The following is a 14,332-nucleotide window of genomic DNA, read 5'->3' as shown; positions in this document are numbered from 1 at the left end:
AGATGCAGCCTACTACCGCAAGAAAAGACCTAGAAGAGGAATACGAGGTAGAACAATTTAATCGAGAGCCAGGGATATACTTCGAAAAAATCGGTTATCTACATCAAGTAGAATCCACCTGGAAGTTAATAATTAATATAGACCTAGGAACCTTAAATAAAAGATTCCACGATTTACAAAATTATATTGATCACGGACACCTCCTACACAAGATACAAAATAAAGAAAGCTGCCAAATCCAAAAAACAATTATCGAAACGGAGAATGATAAATTAACACACCTCTTAAAACGAGTGAACACCATATACAGGACACCGACAAACAAACGAAGAGGACTACTCGACGGGATCGGGACACTAGCAAAAACACTCTTCGGAACCATGGATGCCAATGACGACAAAGTCATCAAGGAACAACTACTCCTCTTACAAAATCAAGAGCAAACACTGCATCACACGATGAAAAATCAAGTAAAAATTTTAAACACAACAATTGCCCACATCGATAATCTGGAAAAAACAACACAATACAACGAACAACTACTACTCAATTTTACCACCAAAATCCAAAAACAGATGGCAAATCAAGTACAACGAGAAGAAATACACGAATACTTCTCCATAGTTAATGCCATAATAACGGATTTGATGAGAGACGCGGAAGACGTCATCGATCACTTAATGGCAGTAAAAACAGGAAGGATACATCCGAGGTTAATCCTGTTAGATCAAATCATAGAAAGTCTCAAGGAAGCCACGTCACAAGTGCCCCAAGGACTATTCTTCCCCTTCGGAATCTCCGAAGACAATTGGCTCACGATTGAAAAATTCGTAACAGTTAGCGCATATTTTAATAACCCTTACGTACACACTATTTTGCGCTTCCCACTAATTTCGCATCCTAGATATAACATAGTGAAGGCTATCCCCCTACCGAGTTATAGCCACGGGAATTTATTTACCTTCGCAGAAATAAACCAACCGATAGTAGCCATTGATAACGAAAATCAAAACTATCTAACAATAACGCAAAGTAATTTAGAAAAATGTATTAACGTAGACAATCACTATATATGCGAACAAAATAGGCCCATCTATCACATAAACGACAATGCGATCTGCGACATTCAAGCATACACACACACCCCCCCAGGGCAAAAATTATGCGACACACGATATATACATTCCAATCATACCATATGGATTGAGCTGACTAACCAGCACTCATGGTTGTACTCCACACTTACCGAGCAGCCGATAACCATAAACTGCCAACACCATGAAGAATATAGGACAACCATCGCGGGGACAGGACGAATCACACTAGGCAACACTTGTAAATTAGTAACAGCCGACATGATTGTAAAAACTTCGGGAACCATAGACGGCACATATCTCCAAGCGTACTTACCAGAATATAATATCTCAAGGTTAAAAATCGAAATACCAGCGAACCTGAATACAGTTAAAGAAAATAATTCAGAACCCTACCGAACTAAAGGATTTAAGCTCGAGACTACAAGATCTAACAGAAGATCTAGACAACGTCAGCGTCAACCCGTTTTTAAAAAAACAAGTTATATATCCAATATCAGGTGGCACAGCCATTCTTATTATAAGCACAATAGCCATAATATTGTACCGAAGAAATAGAAGACAAAACCCACCACGTGAAGAATAGGGAAAAGGAAAACTCGATCCGTTTTCTTTTTTCCGCGGGGGAAGGGTGTTGTAACCGTAAACACTATGACCCAACCACGACCTAAAAACCCACAAAAGAGAACGCAGAATCAGCATTTCAAAAGATATAGCGCGCGCCTCGAAATCAAAAACGCAACCGATTGCATACACGCGTTAAGACATCGGGACACATTCGAGATCGTAAAACGCAGACGATGCAAAACCGATTGCATACATGCGACACATTAACCGAAAAACAAAACCTACTTTCGGGTAATATAAGTGCGCCTGATTAACTCCTCGGGGCCGTATTCCGAACCGAGGACGACAAGTAATTACATCTAATCTACTGTGGGGACGCGCTGCGATTCGACATACCAAAGAATTGTACACGTGAGTTGGAATAAACTCTTCTCTTGTGACCAAAGTGTTCTTTTCACCACCCTCGACACTCGGAGTCCTAACTCCTAAGACGAACGGACCCCTCAAAGTATCCTACAAATCCCGTTGTACCCTGAGAGGCACAACAGTATGCATGTACACACACACTTACAATACATTGTTTGGCTTGATTGCAACAGAATACTTTTACAATATTCTGAATATTATATAGAATGGACCCCTCCCCGTCCATTCCCGTGAGAACGCAACCAATATGTTTTTCGCCTCTCCGATTATAATTTGCAATCGAGATTGATGCAGCTTTTTCTGGCCAATTGTAGAGTATAGATTGTTGAAGTCTATATTCTTACCAGAATAGATTTTTTAAAATAATTTCTTATTATTTTGGAAAAGGTGAGAGTTTATTGCTTTCTAGAATTTTATAGAAATGTTCTCTCATGTATTTTACATTTTTGGAGTACTTTTTCTCGCAAGGATTGCCTCCTAAGGCTATAGTCGTGGCAAAAGCTGGAGCAAAAATTCCACAACATATGCCATCAGGTTGTGTTTGAACCTTTTCAAAAATGATGTCACTCGAGTTTACTATAGGGTAACGAAGATGTATATTAATTTTTCTCTTTAGCTACCAATTTATCGTATGTACAGCCAGGTAGACTATCGTACACGCGAAGTTTGGTGCCGTTAAAGGAAATACATCTCCAGTGATTACTACAATTCCCTCCAATTATTTGTAAGCTTTTATCACTACGACTAGCTTTAATCATGTGAGGGTATTCTATATATAGCACACTTTGTGTTTCAAAATGAGAAGTTTCTCTTATAATACGCAAAAATAGATCCAACGATTCATCGTTTAATTGACTTGTCACACGCAAGATATTGTCCTTTACCAAATAAAGAGGAGCAAATGTGTTTAAAAGTTTTTCATTTCTTTTTATATCATCTTCAGATATAGCGTTCGTTATTTGTGTAGCTTATGATAATGCAATCATCATCTTGCTCTTTATTCAGAGCAATATCAGCAATATCAGTTATTATTGCTTCCATCGAAACGTTCGGTTTGAATCGTTTGCTCTCTTCTATGTCATTTTCACTTTTTATTATATTTGGTCTCTTTATTTGATTTATTGTCAGTATTTTTTTGTTGCTTCTTCTTTAGCTTCTATAATGTATCTTGGATTTCTGATTGGCATATGCCTATTGTGACGACTGTCCAAGATTTCTGGAAGCATGCATTCGTTATAGAAGCGTGTTAAGAAAGGCAGCATTTGATTTCTCCAAAAAATATTGTCTGCCTCAATGCGCAATATTTTCATGCTTTGTGGAGTCCAAACAGCAAAAATACAATATTCTCGCCGTGTTATGTTCAATTGACCTTGAACTTGATAAAAATATCGATGATTTCGATTCATTTTATGTGGATCTTTTTTATCAAAAATACCTTTCAAAGAAGGCAATGTCTCTACAGCTATTTCTGCTGTCAAATGTTCAGCTGACAGAGGACATTTTATTTCCACTAGACCATTTTCATCAATAATTCCGTCAGGAGAAGCACCCAAGCACGGATTTTCAGTATCGATAAATAATCCGCAAGGTTTTATTTCTTTATTTAATTTTATAGCCAATTCTTTTCTTGCTACTTCTTCGTTCTCGCGACCACATTTTAGGGCTGCGCTATCAATGAACGAAGGATATAAAATGGCTTTTACTGTTGTTGCACAAGACGTTGTCGGTCTCATGCGACATACAGATCCAAAATTGGATGCTGTTAACATTTCTCGTCTCAATGATAACCATAATTCCGAGTCCCTTTGGTCTCTCGTATCAAATTCAATTTTTTTCCAGTTTTTCGCATTTTCGGACAATTTTTCTAAATGATTTTGCCGAAGTTGCTCAAATACATCAGATGGAAGATCTGGTTTTTGAGACTGCGGACCATAATAACGATCTGTTCCTGTCTCTTGTTTGAATTTTTTTTGCCTTCCTTGCACTTGTCGAGATTCTCTGGTTTTTGCAACTTTTACTTGTCGTTGTTTTTATAGTTTCTCAACAATAGGTGGAACAGTTTTATTCATGCTTTTATGCAATTCTGTAATGGCTTGTTGCGTATTAAATTGCACAGCTGCTGCCGCAACTCTGGCATTGTAAGAGCCTCGTTTACCAAAATGAATGCGCTTTCCACCAATTTCTTTGCAGATTATCGAATTAAACGATTCTGCAGGATTATTGGTTAAATTCAGCAATAAGCTGTCGGAATAACCGCTTAGATATGTAATAGCGCTTTCTATTTTTTGATACAAACCATGCATTTTCAAAAGTGGAATACAATTTTTGTTTGTTTTACTATCATTCTCTTCGCATATACGACCGCGTGCTTCGCATCGCTTATGTTCGCCAAAAGCATGGCTAGGAATGTTTAATATTATATATCTTTCTGCAATTCCATAGCCTTACAATGTTGAGGTGTTTGTTGGTCTTTTCTTCGTAATTCGGCTGCCTTTTCTACCTCTTTTCTGATATGTTTAATGTTGTTTTTCACAACATTTCGCAACTCTGTAAAGCCACGCTGCCTCTGCGTTTTTGGCTGAGTTGTCTCTGCCACAGCTTTGAGCTTTTTACATAAATTGCGAAGTAAATGATTCGTGCATTCTATTTTTTTTACTGTAACCATCTGTTCACTATATGGTCTGTTATCAATAATGGCCTGATAAACACTACTATCACCATCGGCAATAACTGTTTTAAAAATCAGCCCATGCATTTCGAGGCTACATTTGAAATCTTCCGCGATGGCATCGCTCTCCATCCTTGTGGAGCTTTCGTTGCGATCAAAATTTTTGTAGCATTTGTGAGCTTTTGGTTCAGTACCTTTTCGCTCTGCTATATCACATATTGCGCAAAATTTATTGCGGACACCGACGAAGAGAATTTGTTTCGTACGATAACCAATTATAGCTCCGATATCGGAAGGAGAATTGTAGGCACTGCCGTACGATCTCTTCATCCAACTACCATCTGCTACAACTGTTATATACGGAATACCGTTTATAACTTCGTTTCTCTCAAGAGCGAGTTGCTTTTCAACTTCGCCAGTTATTTTCATACTTTCCATGGCTGTTTTTTCAAAAGCATCGACTAATTTTTCTCTATTTTTTATGTATTTTGACTCGGATATGCAAGGAATATTCATGATTGCACATAGCTCATTCAACTGGGCATAGCCAATTCCTACTGTAACAGTTCCTGCTACAGCAGCCATATCAATGTCTAATGTTTCCGGCTCTTCGGGTTCTGAGCAGATAGTGACTTCAGTATTGCACATTTGGCACTGGAATGTCAAATGCGTCTTGAACTCTGCGGTTCTAGTTTTTATGAGTTTCCAATCTTTAAATTGTCACTCTATTCCTGCCATATGATCATTAAATGTTCTGTGGATTTCATTCCACATATGAGAAATGTCGACAATGCGACGCCCTTGAGGCATGCTTTCCTGGATACGATTTATATCCAGAGGGCTATTCTCGATAACAAAATAATTGTTATCTTCGCAAAGTTCGACATTTTCATTACACATATCTATTTCTGAAATTGACTCCAGGCATTGCACTTTTTGAATACTAACTTTAGAATCCATCGTATCAGAGATTTCCATCGATTTTTGAAAATCGATGGATTCATTGCTAGTATCCTTACATGTGCTATTCCTAGAGTCATTTTCTTCTTGGCCTTTGGTTTGAGTTTTCATGAGTTTCCAATCTTTAAATTGGCACTATTCCTTTCATATAATTATTGAATGATCTCTGGAGTTCATTCCACATATAAGAAATATCGACAATGCGACGGCCTTGAAGCATGCTTTCCTGGATACGATATGTATCCGGAGGGCCATTCTCGATAACAAAATAATTGTTATCTTCGCAAAGTTCGACATTTTCTTTATACATACCTGTTTCTGAATCTGATTTCAGGCATTGCATTGTTGCAGTACTAACTTCTGAATCCATCGTTTCGGAAATTGATTGAACTGATTTCTGAAAGTCGATGGATTCATTGTCAGTACTCTTTTTTGTGCTCCTGGAGTAATTTGCCTGTTGCGTATTGCTGGACTTCAATAACTGTTGTCGTCTGCAAAAAAAATAAATGGATTATTTTGTGAAATATTATTACAAAAAGAAGAAATAATTTTATTACTTTATAATAAAAAAAAATATCTGAAAACTGCAGTCTTTTGTTTATAAATCTTTATCTAATACAGAAAATTAATTATTTTATACTACAAAAAATATTTTGAAAATAAATGTTTATATTTTATAATAAACAGAGCACACACAGGTGCAAACTGCTTTTTATATAAAATATAACCAGCACATGAATAGATCGCCTCTGGATTTTTTTAAATAACCAGCACACGAATAGATCGCCTCTGGATTTTTTTAAATAACCAGCACACGAATAGATCGCCTCTGGATTTTTTTAAATAACCAGCACACGAATAGATCGCCTCTGGATTTTTTTAAATAACCAGCACACGAATAGATCGCCTCTGGATTTTTTAAAATAACCAGCACACGAATAGATCGCCTCTGGATTTTTTTAAATAACCAACACACGAATAGATCGCCTCTGGATTTTTTTAAATAACCAGCACACGAATAGATCGTCTCTGATAGGAAGTAATAACCAGAGCGCACATGCAAAGCGCATCTGATGTTACAGCCAGCTCACGAATAGATCGCCTGTGGCATTAACTACTATAAAATACAATAAATTTTTTTGATATAAATATAAACAAAAGACTGCGTTATCGTTCAAAAATTTTTTCCTCAATTTTATATATACATATATACATATACAAGGTGTTCTATTGCATCCAAATATCTCGTAAAATATGCACGATACGGAAAAACGTTTCAAATAAAGTTTTATTATTTGATCCAAGAGGGGACATAAGATGGTGCCATTTTACCTTGGATAGTCATAAAGGTCACGCAAAAGTAACCTTCAATTTGAAACTACCTATTTTTCATTACATATTTTTGTAGCGTATCTCGAGAGCTTTCCAAAACACTATAATAAAGTATTATTTCATGTACTTTTTCAGTTATAATGTTTGAAGTTTACAATTTTAGACGTAAAATGTAAAATATCATATTACATACTTATTTTTCCATCATCTTTCCACTTTTATGCATGGAATAATGAGACTAATCAGTTGGTGCAAAGAAAACACATAGTTACTTTTAAAAAAATACGCAGTTGCATGTAGCAATAACAATTATCTGTTTTCTTTACACCAATTGATTGGTCTCATTATTTCGTGCATAAAAGTATTAGGGTAAATTAACCAAAAACTGAATATTTTATTAAATGTACATTTTATGTCAAAAAATTTTTTACTTTCAAGCCTTATAACTCGAAAAAACTAAAAATAATTTTATTATAATGTTTTGGAAAGCTTTCGAGATAAGTTTCAAGAATATGTCATAAAAAATAGTGGGTTCCATTTGTGCAGTTTAAGTGCGCGACTTGCGGTGTAGTGCGCGGACGCGAGTGCGAGAGAGACAGTACGATAGAGACAGAACGAGAGAGATAGAATCGAACGACACAAAAAGAATATTTGAAACGGCACTATATTTACAGTTAATGTACAGAGGTTGATACACGGCGATTGCGAGAAGTGCAATCGTAGCGCGATGCGTATTTATCCGCCGGAAGTGCGATTAGACAAAAGAAACTTGGTGGCGAACTGCGATCTATCAGCGCGAACGACTGGAAGACGAGAGAGCGATCGGGCGCCGAACGAGCGGTTTTATCCCGCCGACCTTCGAGAAGGTTCCGAAAGCAACATCACCGAATTTGTGATTTTGTTTCAAAATAAATGGAATCTTCTCGAGAGTCGGAGGACAAAACCGTTTGTTTTTGACAATTTGTTTGTCACGGGACGGTTGCCCGTGACCGTTCAAACGGCGGGATACGTTCCGCGCGAGACGCGCGCAGCGGGGTGAGATAGCGGGAGTACGCGCGTGCGATTGGCGCACGAGCGAATGGCGCGGATAATCGCGGGTTATCTCTATCTTTCTCCGATCCGCAACATCCCGCCCGCCTCGTCGAGATACTAGCGACGAAAAGTCTAGTATTTAATAGCTAGTGACTTATTGCTGCCGCGAACCGGGGTGTCGCACGCTGTCGCGAAATTGACAGCTGAGGTTAGGAGCCTCATGTGCAGTGTGGTGAGAGCGAGTCGATACAACGATAGACCGAGATTTCACGACAAACAGTAAGTACGAACAGTTAATTATATTTACAATATCGGACGGAATAATTATATACTCTAATTATTGAATTAATTTAACAGCTTATTTACAAGTGCGCGCGGAATCGCGACACGTGGGTTACGCGAGTGGCTCCGAATCCGCGGCGGCTGCCGTCGGCAGTGGTACAAGTTTAACCACTGGCCGGGTCAGCTCGCCGACGGAGGTGCGGACGTCCACCACGCGTACTCGTCCGTCCTCTCCCGGGTGGAGGCGCGTGACGCGAGCGAGTGGCCACCGACACGGTGGTGTGTTCTCGCCCTTTATGAGGCACAGCTGGCCTTCGAGCAGGGCCCCGCGAGTGGCCCACCACTTTGGCCGCGGGGTGAGACCCTGCAGATATTCGCGGGTCCATCGTTGCCAAAGGTGGTCCCGCATCTGCTGGAGGAGACGCCACCGACTCAGCCGATTGGACGCGGCGTCCAAGAGTGACGGCTCCGGGATGGCGAGAAGAGGGCCCCCCACCAAGAAGTGCCCTGGTGTCAGAGCGTCGAGGTCGTCCGGGTCGTCAGACAAGGCCTCGAGCGGCCTTGAATTGAGGCAAGCCTCAACCTCAGCGAGGAACGTGGAGAGTTCCTCGAAGGTTAATTTGGCCTCTCCGATGGTGCGACGCAAGTGGTGCTTGACGGCCTTTACGCCCGCCTCCCACAAGCCGCCGAAGTGAGGAGCCGACGGTGGATTGAAGCTCCACCGAACTCCGTCGTCTGCGAGGCGCCCGATGATGGCGTTGACCTCGCGACCAGCTGCCCTGAAGAGGTCCCTGAGTTGCCGGTCAGCGCCCACGAAGTTCGTGCCGCAGTCGCTATAAACGACTGAGCACAGTCCCCGACGCGACACGAACCGGCGGAAGGCAGCTAGGAAGGCCTCGGCGGAGTAGTCACTGACGACTTCCAGGTGTATAGCGCGGGAACTGAAACAGATGAAGACTACCAAAAAACCTTTGTAGGCTTTGTGTCCGCGCCCTTTCGTCGTCCTGAGCCAGACAGGGCCGGCGAGGTCCACGCCAGTGTGCAAGAATGGACGACTCGGGGTGACACGTGTCCTCGGTAGGTCACCCATCCTTGGCTGTGGAGTGGCCGCCCGCCATCGCACGCAGGGAAGACAGCGATGAATGTGACCGCGAACCAACTGACGGGCTCGCGGTATCCAAAAGCGCCGCCGGATGTCACCCAGGGTGGCCTGGACGCCTCCATGAAGTGTGCGCCTGTGGGCGGCGTCGATCACCAGGTGAGTGATATGAGATTCCGGCGGTAGAATCATTGGGTGTCGTTGATCAGCGTCCAAAACCGAATGTTTCAGCCGCCCGCCAACCCGCAGGATGTCCTCGTGGTCGAGCGTGGGAGCCAGCTTGCGGAGCGGACTTCTGGAAGCTAGTGGTCTCTCGGCACGGATATCCCGCAGCTCCGGATGAAAGCTCAAGCCCTGAGCCACCCGGATCCAACGAGACAGTGCGGCTTCTAGCTCGTCAGGCCTCAGAAACGTGGACGCGGCCTCGACGTTGGCAGGGCGGAGCTGTCGAGCCCGCCAGCGCCAAATCCAGGCTGACACGCGGAGTAGGCGGCGAAGGCTGGAGAATCGGCAAAGCTCCTCCGGTTCCCGTGCCTCGGTGGTCACATGGCATCGTGGTGGCCGCTGTTCTGGCATTTCGGTCGCTTCCGGGAGCCCGACGTCCTTCGGCCAGGTGTCTGCAGGGTTGACGAGATAACCAGGCCCAGACCACCACAACGGGTGATGCAGCATTTCCCTAGGCGACAATCCCCGGGAGGCGCAGTCTGCGGGGTTCTCCTTGCCAGGTACGTGTCGCCATCTTACATCCGGATTTTCTCGGTGGATCTCCGCGACACGATTGGCTACGTAGGTTGTCCATTTTGCAGGGTGCCCTCGTATCCAGCCGAGCGTGACCGTGGAGTCCGTCCAAAGGTGCACGGCAGACGTTTCCAAGCCCAGTACGAGTCGGACGTGTTCGGCCAGTTTGGCCAAGAGGGCCGCCCCGCAGAGTTCCAGACGCGGGAGCGAGACACGCTTCAATGGCGCGACCTTGCTCTTGGCGGCCACCAGGTTCACGGTCGATTGGTCGTCAGCCTCAGCCCTGAGGTAGACCACTGCGGCGTAGGCGCGTTCGGAGGCGTCGGAGAATCCGTGGAGTTCCAAGGAGCTAGATGGAGCGTCGCAGTGCAACCAACGGGGCAACCGGATGTCCTCGAGCAGGGGTAGCTCATTTTCAAGGCTAGTCCATACTGCGGTATCCTCTCTGGTCAACGGTGCGTCCCAATCCAGCTGCTGCAGCCAGGCGGATTGGATCAACAGCTTAGCACGCACGAGGATCGGCGCCAGCCAGCCCAGTGGATCGAAGAGGCGTGCCGTCTGGGAGAGGACTGACCTTTTCGTTGGTGGAGCCGTGGGGCTCAGTCGTACCGACAGGGAGAAGACATCATCCCTTGGGTTCCAGCGGAGACCCAGGACCGAGTGTTCGTGCGACGGCAGTCTGGCGCCCGTTGTGGTGCCCAATCGGTGTTCGAGCGGGATCCTCTTCAGGAGATGAGTGTCGTTGGCGGCCCACTTCCTGAGCGGAAAGCCGCCCGCTCCGCAGAGCGAGACTACCTGGTCCAATAGACGGCATGTTGCGTCCAGGTTGGCTGCCCCGGTGAGAATGTCGTCCATGTATATATCATGGTAAAGCACGTCGGCGCCTAGCGGGAAGCGGTCGGCTTCGTCGCTCGCGAGTTGTCGTAACACGCGGATGGCGAGGTACGGAGCGCTCGCAAGGCCGTACGTGACCGTATTCAGCTGATACTCTCTAACTTGACCCCCTTCTTCCCACAGGACCCGTTGCAAGTCTCGGTCGTCTGGATGGAGCAGTATCTGCCGATACATCATCTGCACGTCGGCGACGAAGACGTATTGGTGCCGCCGCCATCGAGTCAAGGTGTCGGCGAGCGGCGGCAACAGATTGGGCCCGATGTGCAGGACGCTGTTGAGTGACGCTCCGGAGGCCGTGCGTGTGGAGCCGTTGAAGACAACGCGGATCTTAGTCTCCGTACCCGAACCTCGCAGAACCCCGTGATGCGGCAGAAAGCTGGTTCGATCACGTAATGAGGACGGCGTGACCTTGGACGGCGACATGTGGCCGAGCGTAATGTACTCGCTCATGAAGGCCCGGTACAGCAACCCGAAGTCGCGGTCGCGGTCGAAACGGCGTCTCATCACGTCGAGGAGACGAGACGCGGCGCGGCGCGTGGAGCTGAGATCCGGAGGCTCCGAGCGAAGCGGGAGTCGCACTTGATAGCGACCGTCGGCAAGTCTTTCGTGAGTGCGCACGAAATGATCTTCGCACTCTTGTTCTTCGGTGGTCAGCGGCAGAACGGCGCGGGGAGGCTCTTCAGTCTCCCAGAAGCGGCGTACGAGCTCAGCGAGGTCCTCCATTGTGGAACACTGAAGTGACGACACGGGAGTCGCGGCGTGTCCGGACCCGACTACTCCTAGCAGTACCCAGCCGAAGCGAGTTAGCTGGGCACCGGGTTCAAGCGGTCTACCTCGGCGAAGACCCTCTGGCATGGCGAGGTCTAGGTAGACGTCAGCCCCGAGCAATAGCTCCACGGGATCCTGGCCGTGATATTCCGGATCCGCGAGATCGAGGCCGTCTAGATGAGGCCACGAGTGAGCTCCGCCCTCTGAAGGTCCACTATACACAGAGAGACGCGGTAGCACGAGCGGCGAGGCGGCGAGCGCGAAGTGCCCGTCGCGCGAGAAGACGGTGACACCGATCCGCCCGCGAGAGACGCCCGTCTGAATGCCACCCACTCCGAAGATGGCCACGGAAGAAGGTGTTCGCGGTAAACGGAGCCGCTGAGCCAGCGATTCCGCGACCAACGAGGTCTCCGAACCCGGATCGATCAGAGCGCGCACGGCGTGGCGAGTACCCGCGCGATCAGCCACTAGGACGCGAGCGGTCGCTAGAAGAGCGGGTCCGCACTCCACGGGCGGTCGTTTCGCGACGTGGACTGCCACCGATGAAGCTGGTCCGGCTGTCAAGGCCGCGACCGTGAAGGTGTCGTGCAGCGTCGTGTGATGCTTTCCCGAGCACGTGCCACATACCTTTGATGACCTGCACTCAGCGAGCAGGTGGCGACCCAGGCAGTTCCAGCACCGCTGGTGAGTATTGATGACCTCTCGTTTTTCATGTACCGTCTTTTTCTTATATTGATCGCAATAGGCTATAAAGTGGTCCCTTTTACACAGGGGACAGCTGCGACTCGGATCGGACCCCTTGCTCCCCACGTGGCTGGTGCGAGCGGTGCGGCTGGATTTGTCCGGAGACTTGCTCGACGACCCTCCGGATGACCCCGTCTTTACTGTCTGCAGGACCTCCCACGTCATAAGCTGCTCCTGCAGGAACTCTCGGAGTTTGTCGTAGGATGGCGGTTCAGAAGACTTTCCGAGGGAGCTCTCCCACTCACGACGAGTCTCGGCATCCAGGAGCTCGACGACTAAATGCACGAAGAGGTCGGTGCAGTCGGAGATCGGACGCCCAATGCCCTTCAAAGCTCCAGCGGTCGAGAGCACGCCATGGAAAAGCCGGCGGAACCCGTCGGTTGAAGGAGTCTTCATCCTTGGCAACGAGGTGAAGGCCGTCAGGTAGGATCTGACTAGGAGACGCTTGTTTTCAAAGTAGGAAGTTAACATATCCCATGCTTGCTCCAGGTTGCCCTCCATGGAAGGCAGGTCCCGGATCAGCTGTTCAGCATCGCCCTTGACGCTCGTTTTGAGATAGTGGAGCTGCTCTATCTTCGTCAAGGATGAATCCCCGAGGACCATCGAGTGAAACAGGTCTCGGTAAGCCGGCCAGTCCTCGAATTTGCCGCTGAACTGAGGCAGATTGATCCGCGGTAAGGTTCGGCGCGACGGCGCGGTTTCGCGGGACCGGTCACACAGTTCGGCTTCCGTCGGCTTGGTAAGCCTTCCTTCAAGCTCAGCAAACTCGGAGCGCTGCGTGTAATAGGCCGTTTCGACCTTGCTGAGGAGATCGTCGGTCGTGTAGTCATCTTTCTTGATCTCCTTCCAGAAGGTGGCGCGAATCTCCTCATGCTGTTCCATGAATTTCGCCCACTTGTCGTCCAGGAGGCGAATCGCGGCGCGGATGGTGTGGACGTTCAGCTTGGCCGTCCCGATCTTCTTCAGGTTGTCCACGCTGCGCAGTATGCGCGCGTGCAACTCATGCTGAGCGTCGATCATTTGATCCAGTTCCATTTTCTGTCACAGGTCACGGCACGCACTCGGACACGAAGAACACTCACCCCGACGGCGAAACAGCTGCCGGACGCGACGAAGGCGCGAGGATCCGGCTCGAAGGACCAAAAATGTGCAGTTTAAGTGCGCGACTTGCGGTGTAGTGCGCGGACGCGAGTGCGAGAGAGACAGTACGATAGAGACAGAACGAGAGAGATAGAATCGAACGACACAAAAAGAATATTTGAAACGGCACTATATTTACAGTTAATGTACAGAGGTTGATACACGGCGATTGCGAGAAGTGCAATCGTAGCGCGATGCGTATTTATCCGCCGGAAGTGCGATTAGACAAAAGAAACTTGGTGGCGAACTGCGATCTATCAGCGCGAACGACTGGAAGACGAGAGAGCGATCGGGCGCCGAACGAGCGGTTTTATCCCGCCGACCTTCGAGAAGGTTCCGAAAGCAACATCACCGAATTTGTGATTTTGTTTCAAAATAAATGGAATCTTCTCGAGAGTCGGAGGACAAAACCGTTTGTTTTTGACAATTTGTTTGTCACGGGACGGTTGCCCGTGACCGTTCAAACGGCGGGATACGTTCCGCGCGAGACGCGCGCAGCGGGGTGAGATAGCGGGAGTACGCGCGTGCGATTGGCGCACGAGCGAATGGCGCGGATAATCGCGGGTTATCTCTATCTTTCTCCGATCC

General features: G+C 46.8%; 2 protein-coding genes, 1 long non-coding RNA gene and 1 pseudogene across 3 annotated transcripts; 2 read left to right on the top strand and 2 right to left on the bottom strand.

Moving 5' to 3' along the window:
- Positions 1-3,127: 3,127 nt before the first annotated feature.
- On the bottom strand, positions 3,128-5,565 carry LOC145933264 (uncharacterized; annotated as a pseudogene).
- Positions 5,566-7,598: 2,033 nt separating this feature from the next.
- Positions 7,599-10,333, top strand: LOC145933987 (uncharacterized). Its single transcript, XM_083034099.1, has 3 exons — positions 7,599-9,619; positions 9,692-10,185; positions 10,267-10,333. The coding sequence occupies exons 1-2, from the start codon at positions 9,500-9,502 to the stop codon at positions 9,764-9,766; spliced, it is 195 nt and encodes a 64-aa protein (XP_082890225.1). The 5' UTR covers positions 7,599-9,499; the 3' UTR covers positions 9,767-10,185; positions 10,267-10,333.
- Positions 9,858-12,769, bottom strand: LOC145933790 (uncharacterized). Its single transcript, XM_083033783.1, has 2 exons — positions 10,205-12,769; positions 9,858-10,136 (listed from the first exon to the last, which is right to left on the bottom strand). Exons 1-2 carry the CDS (start codon positions 12,767-12,769, stop codon positions 9,858-9,860), a joined length of 2,844 nt encoding a protein of 947 aa, XP_082889909.1.
- On the top strand, positions 10,357-14,332 carry LOC145933986 (uncharacterized). Its single transcript, XR_014424960.1, has 5 exons — positions 10,357-11,036; positions 11,216-12,544; positions 12,632-13,027; positions 13,094-13,343; positions 13,455-14,332. It is a non-coding gene; the product is annotated as an uncharacterized LOC145933986 (long non-coding RNA).

Source organism: Prenolepis imparis, unplaced genomic scaffold, assembly GCF_030444845.1.
Source record: "Prenolepis imparis isolate NDT839.2.m4 unplaced genomic scaffold, iyPreImpa1.0 SCAF_3, whole genome shotgun sequence".
Lineage (NCBI taxonomy): Eukaryota > Metazoa > Arthropoda > Insecta > Hymenoptera > Formicidae > Prenolepis > Prenolepis imparis.
The sequence above is the reverse complement of the archived record's forward strand: the minus strand, read 5'-3'. Positions and strand labels throughout refer to the sequence as shown.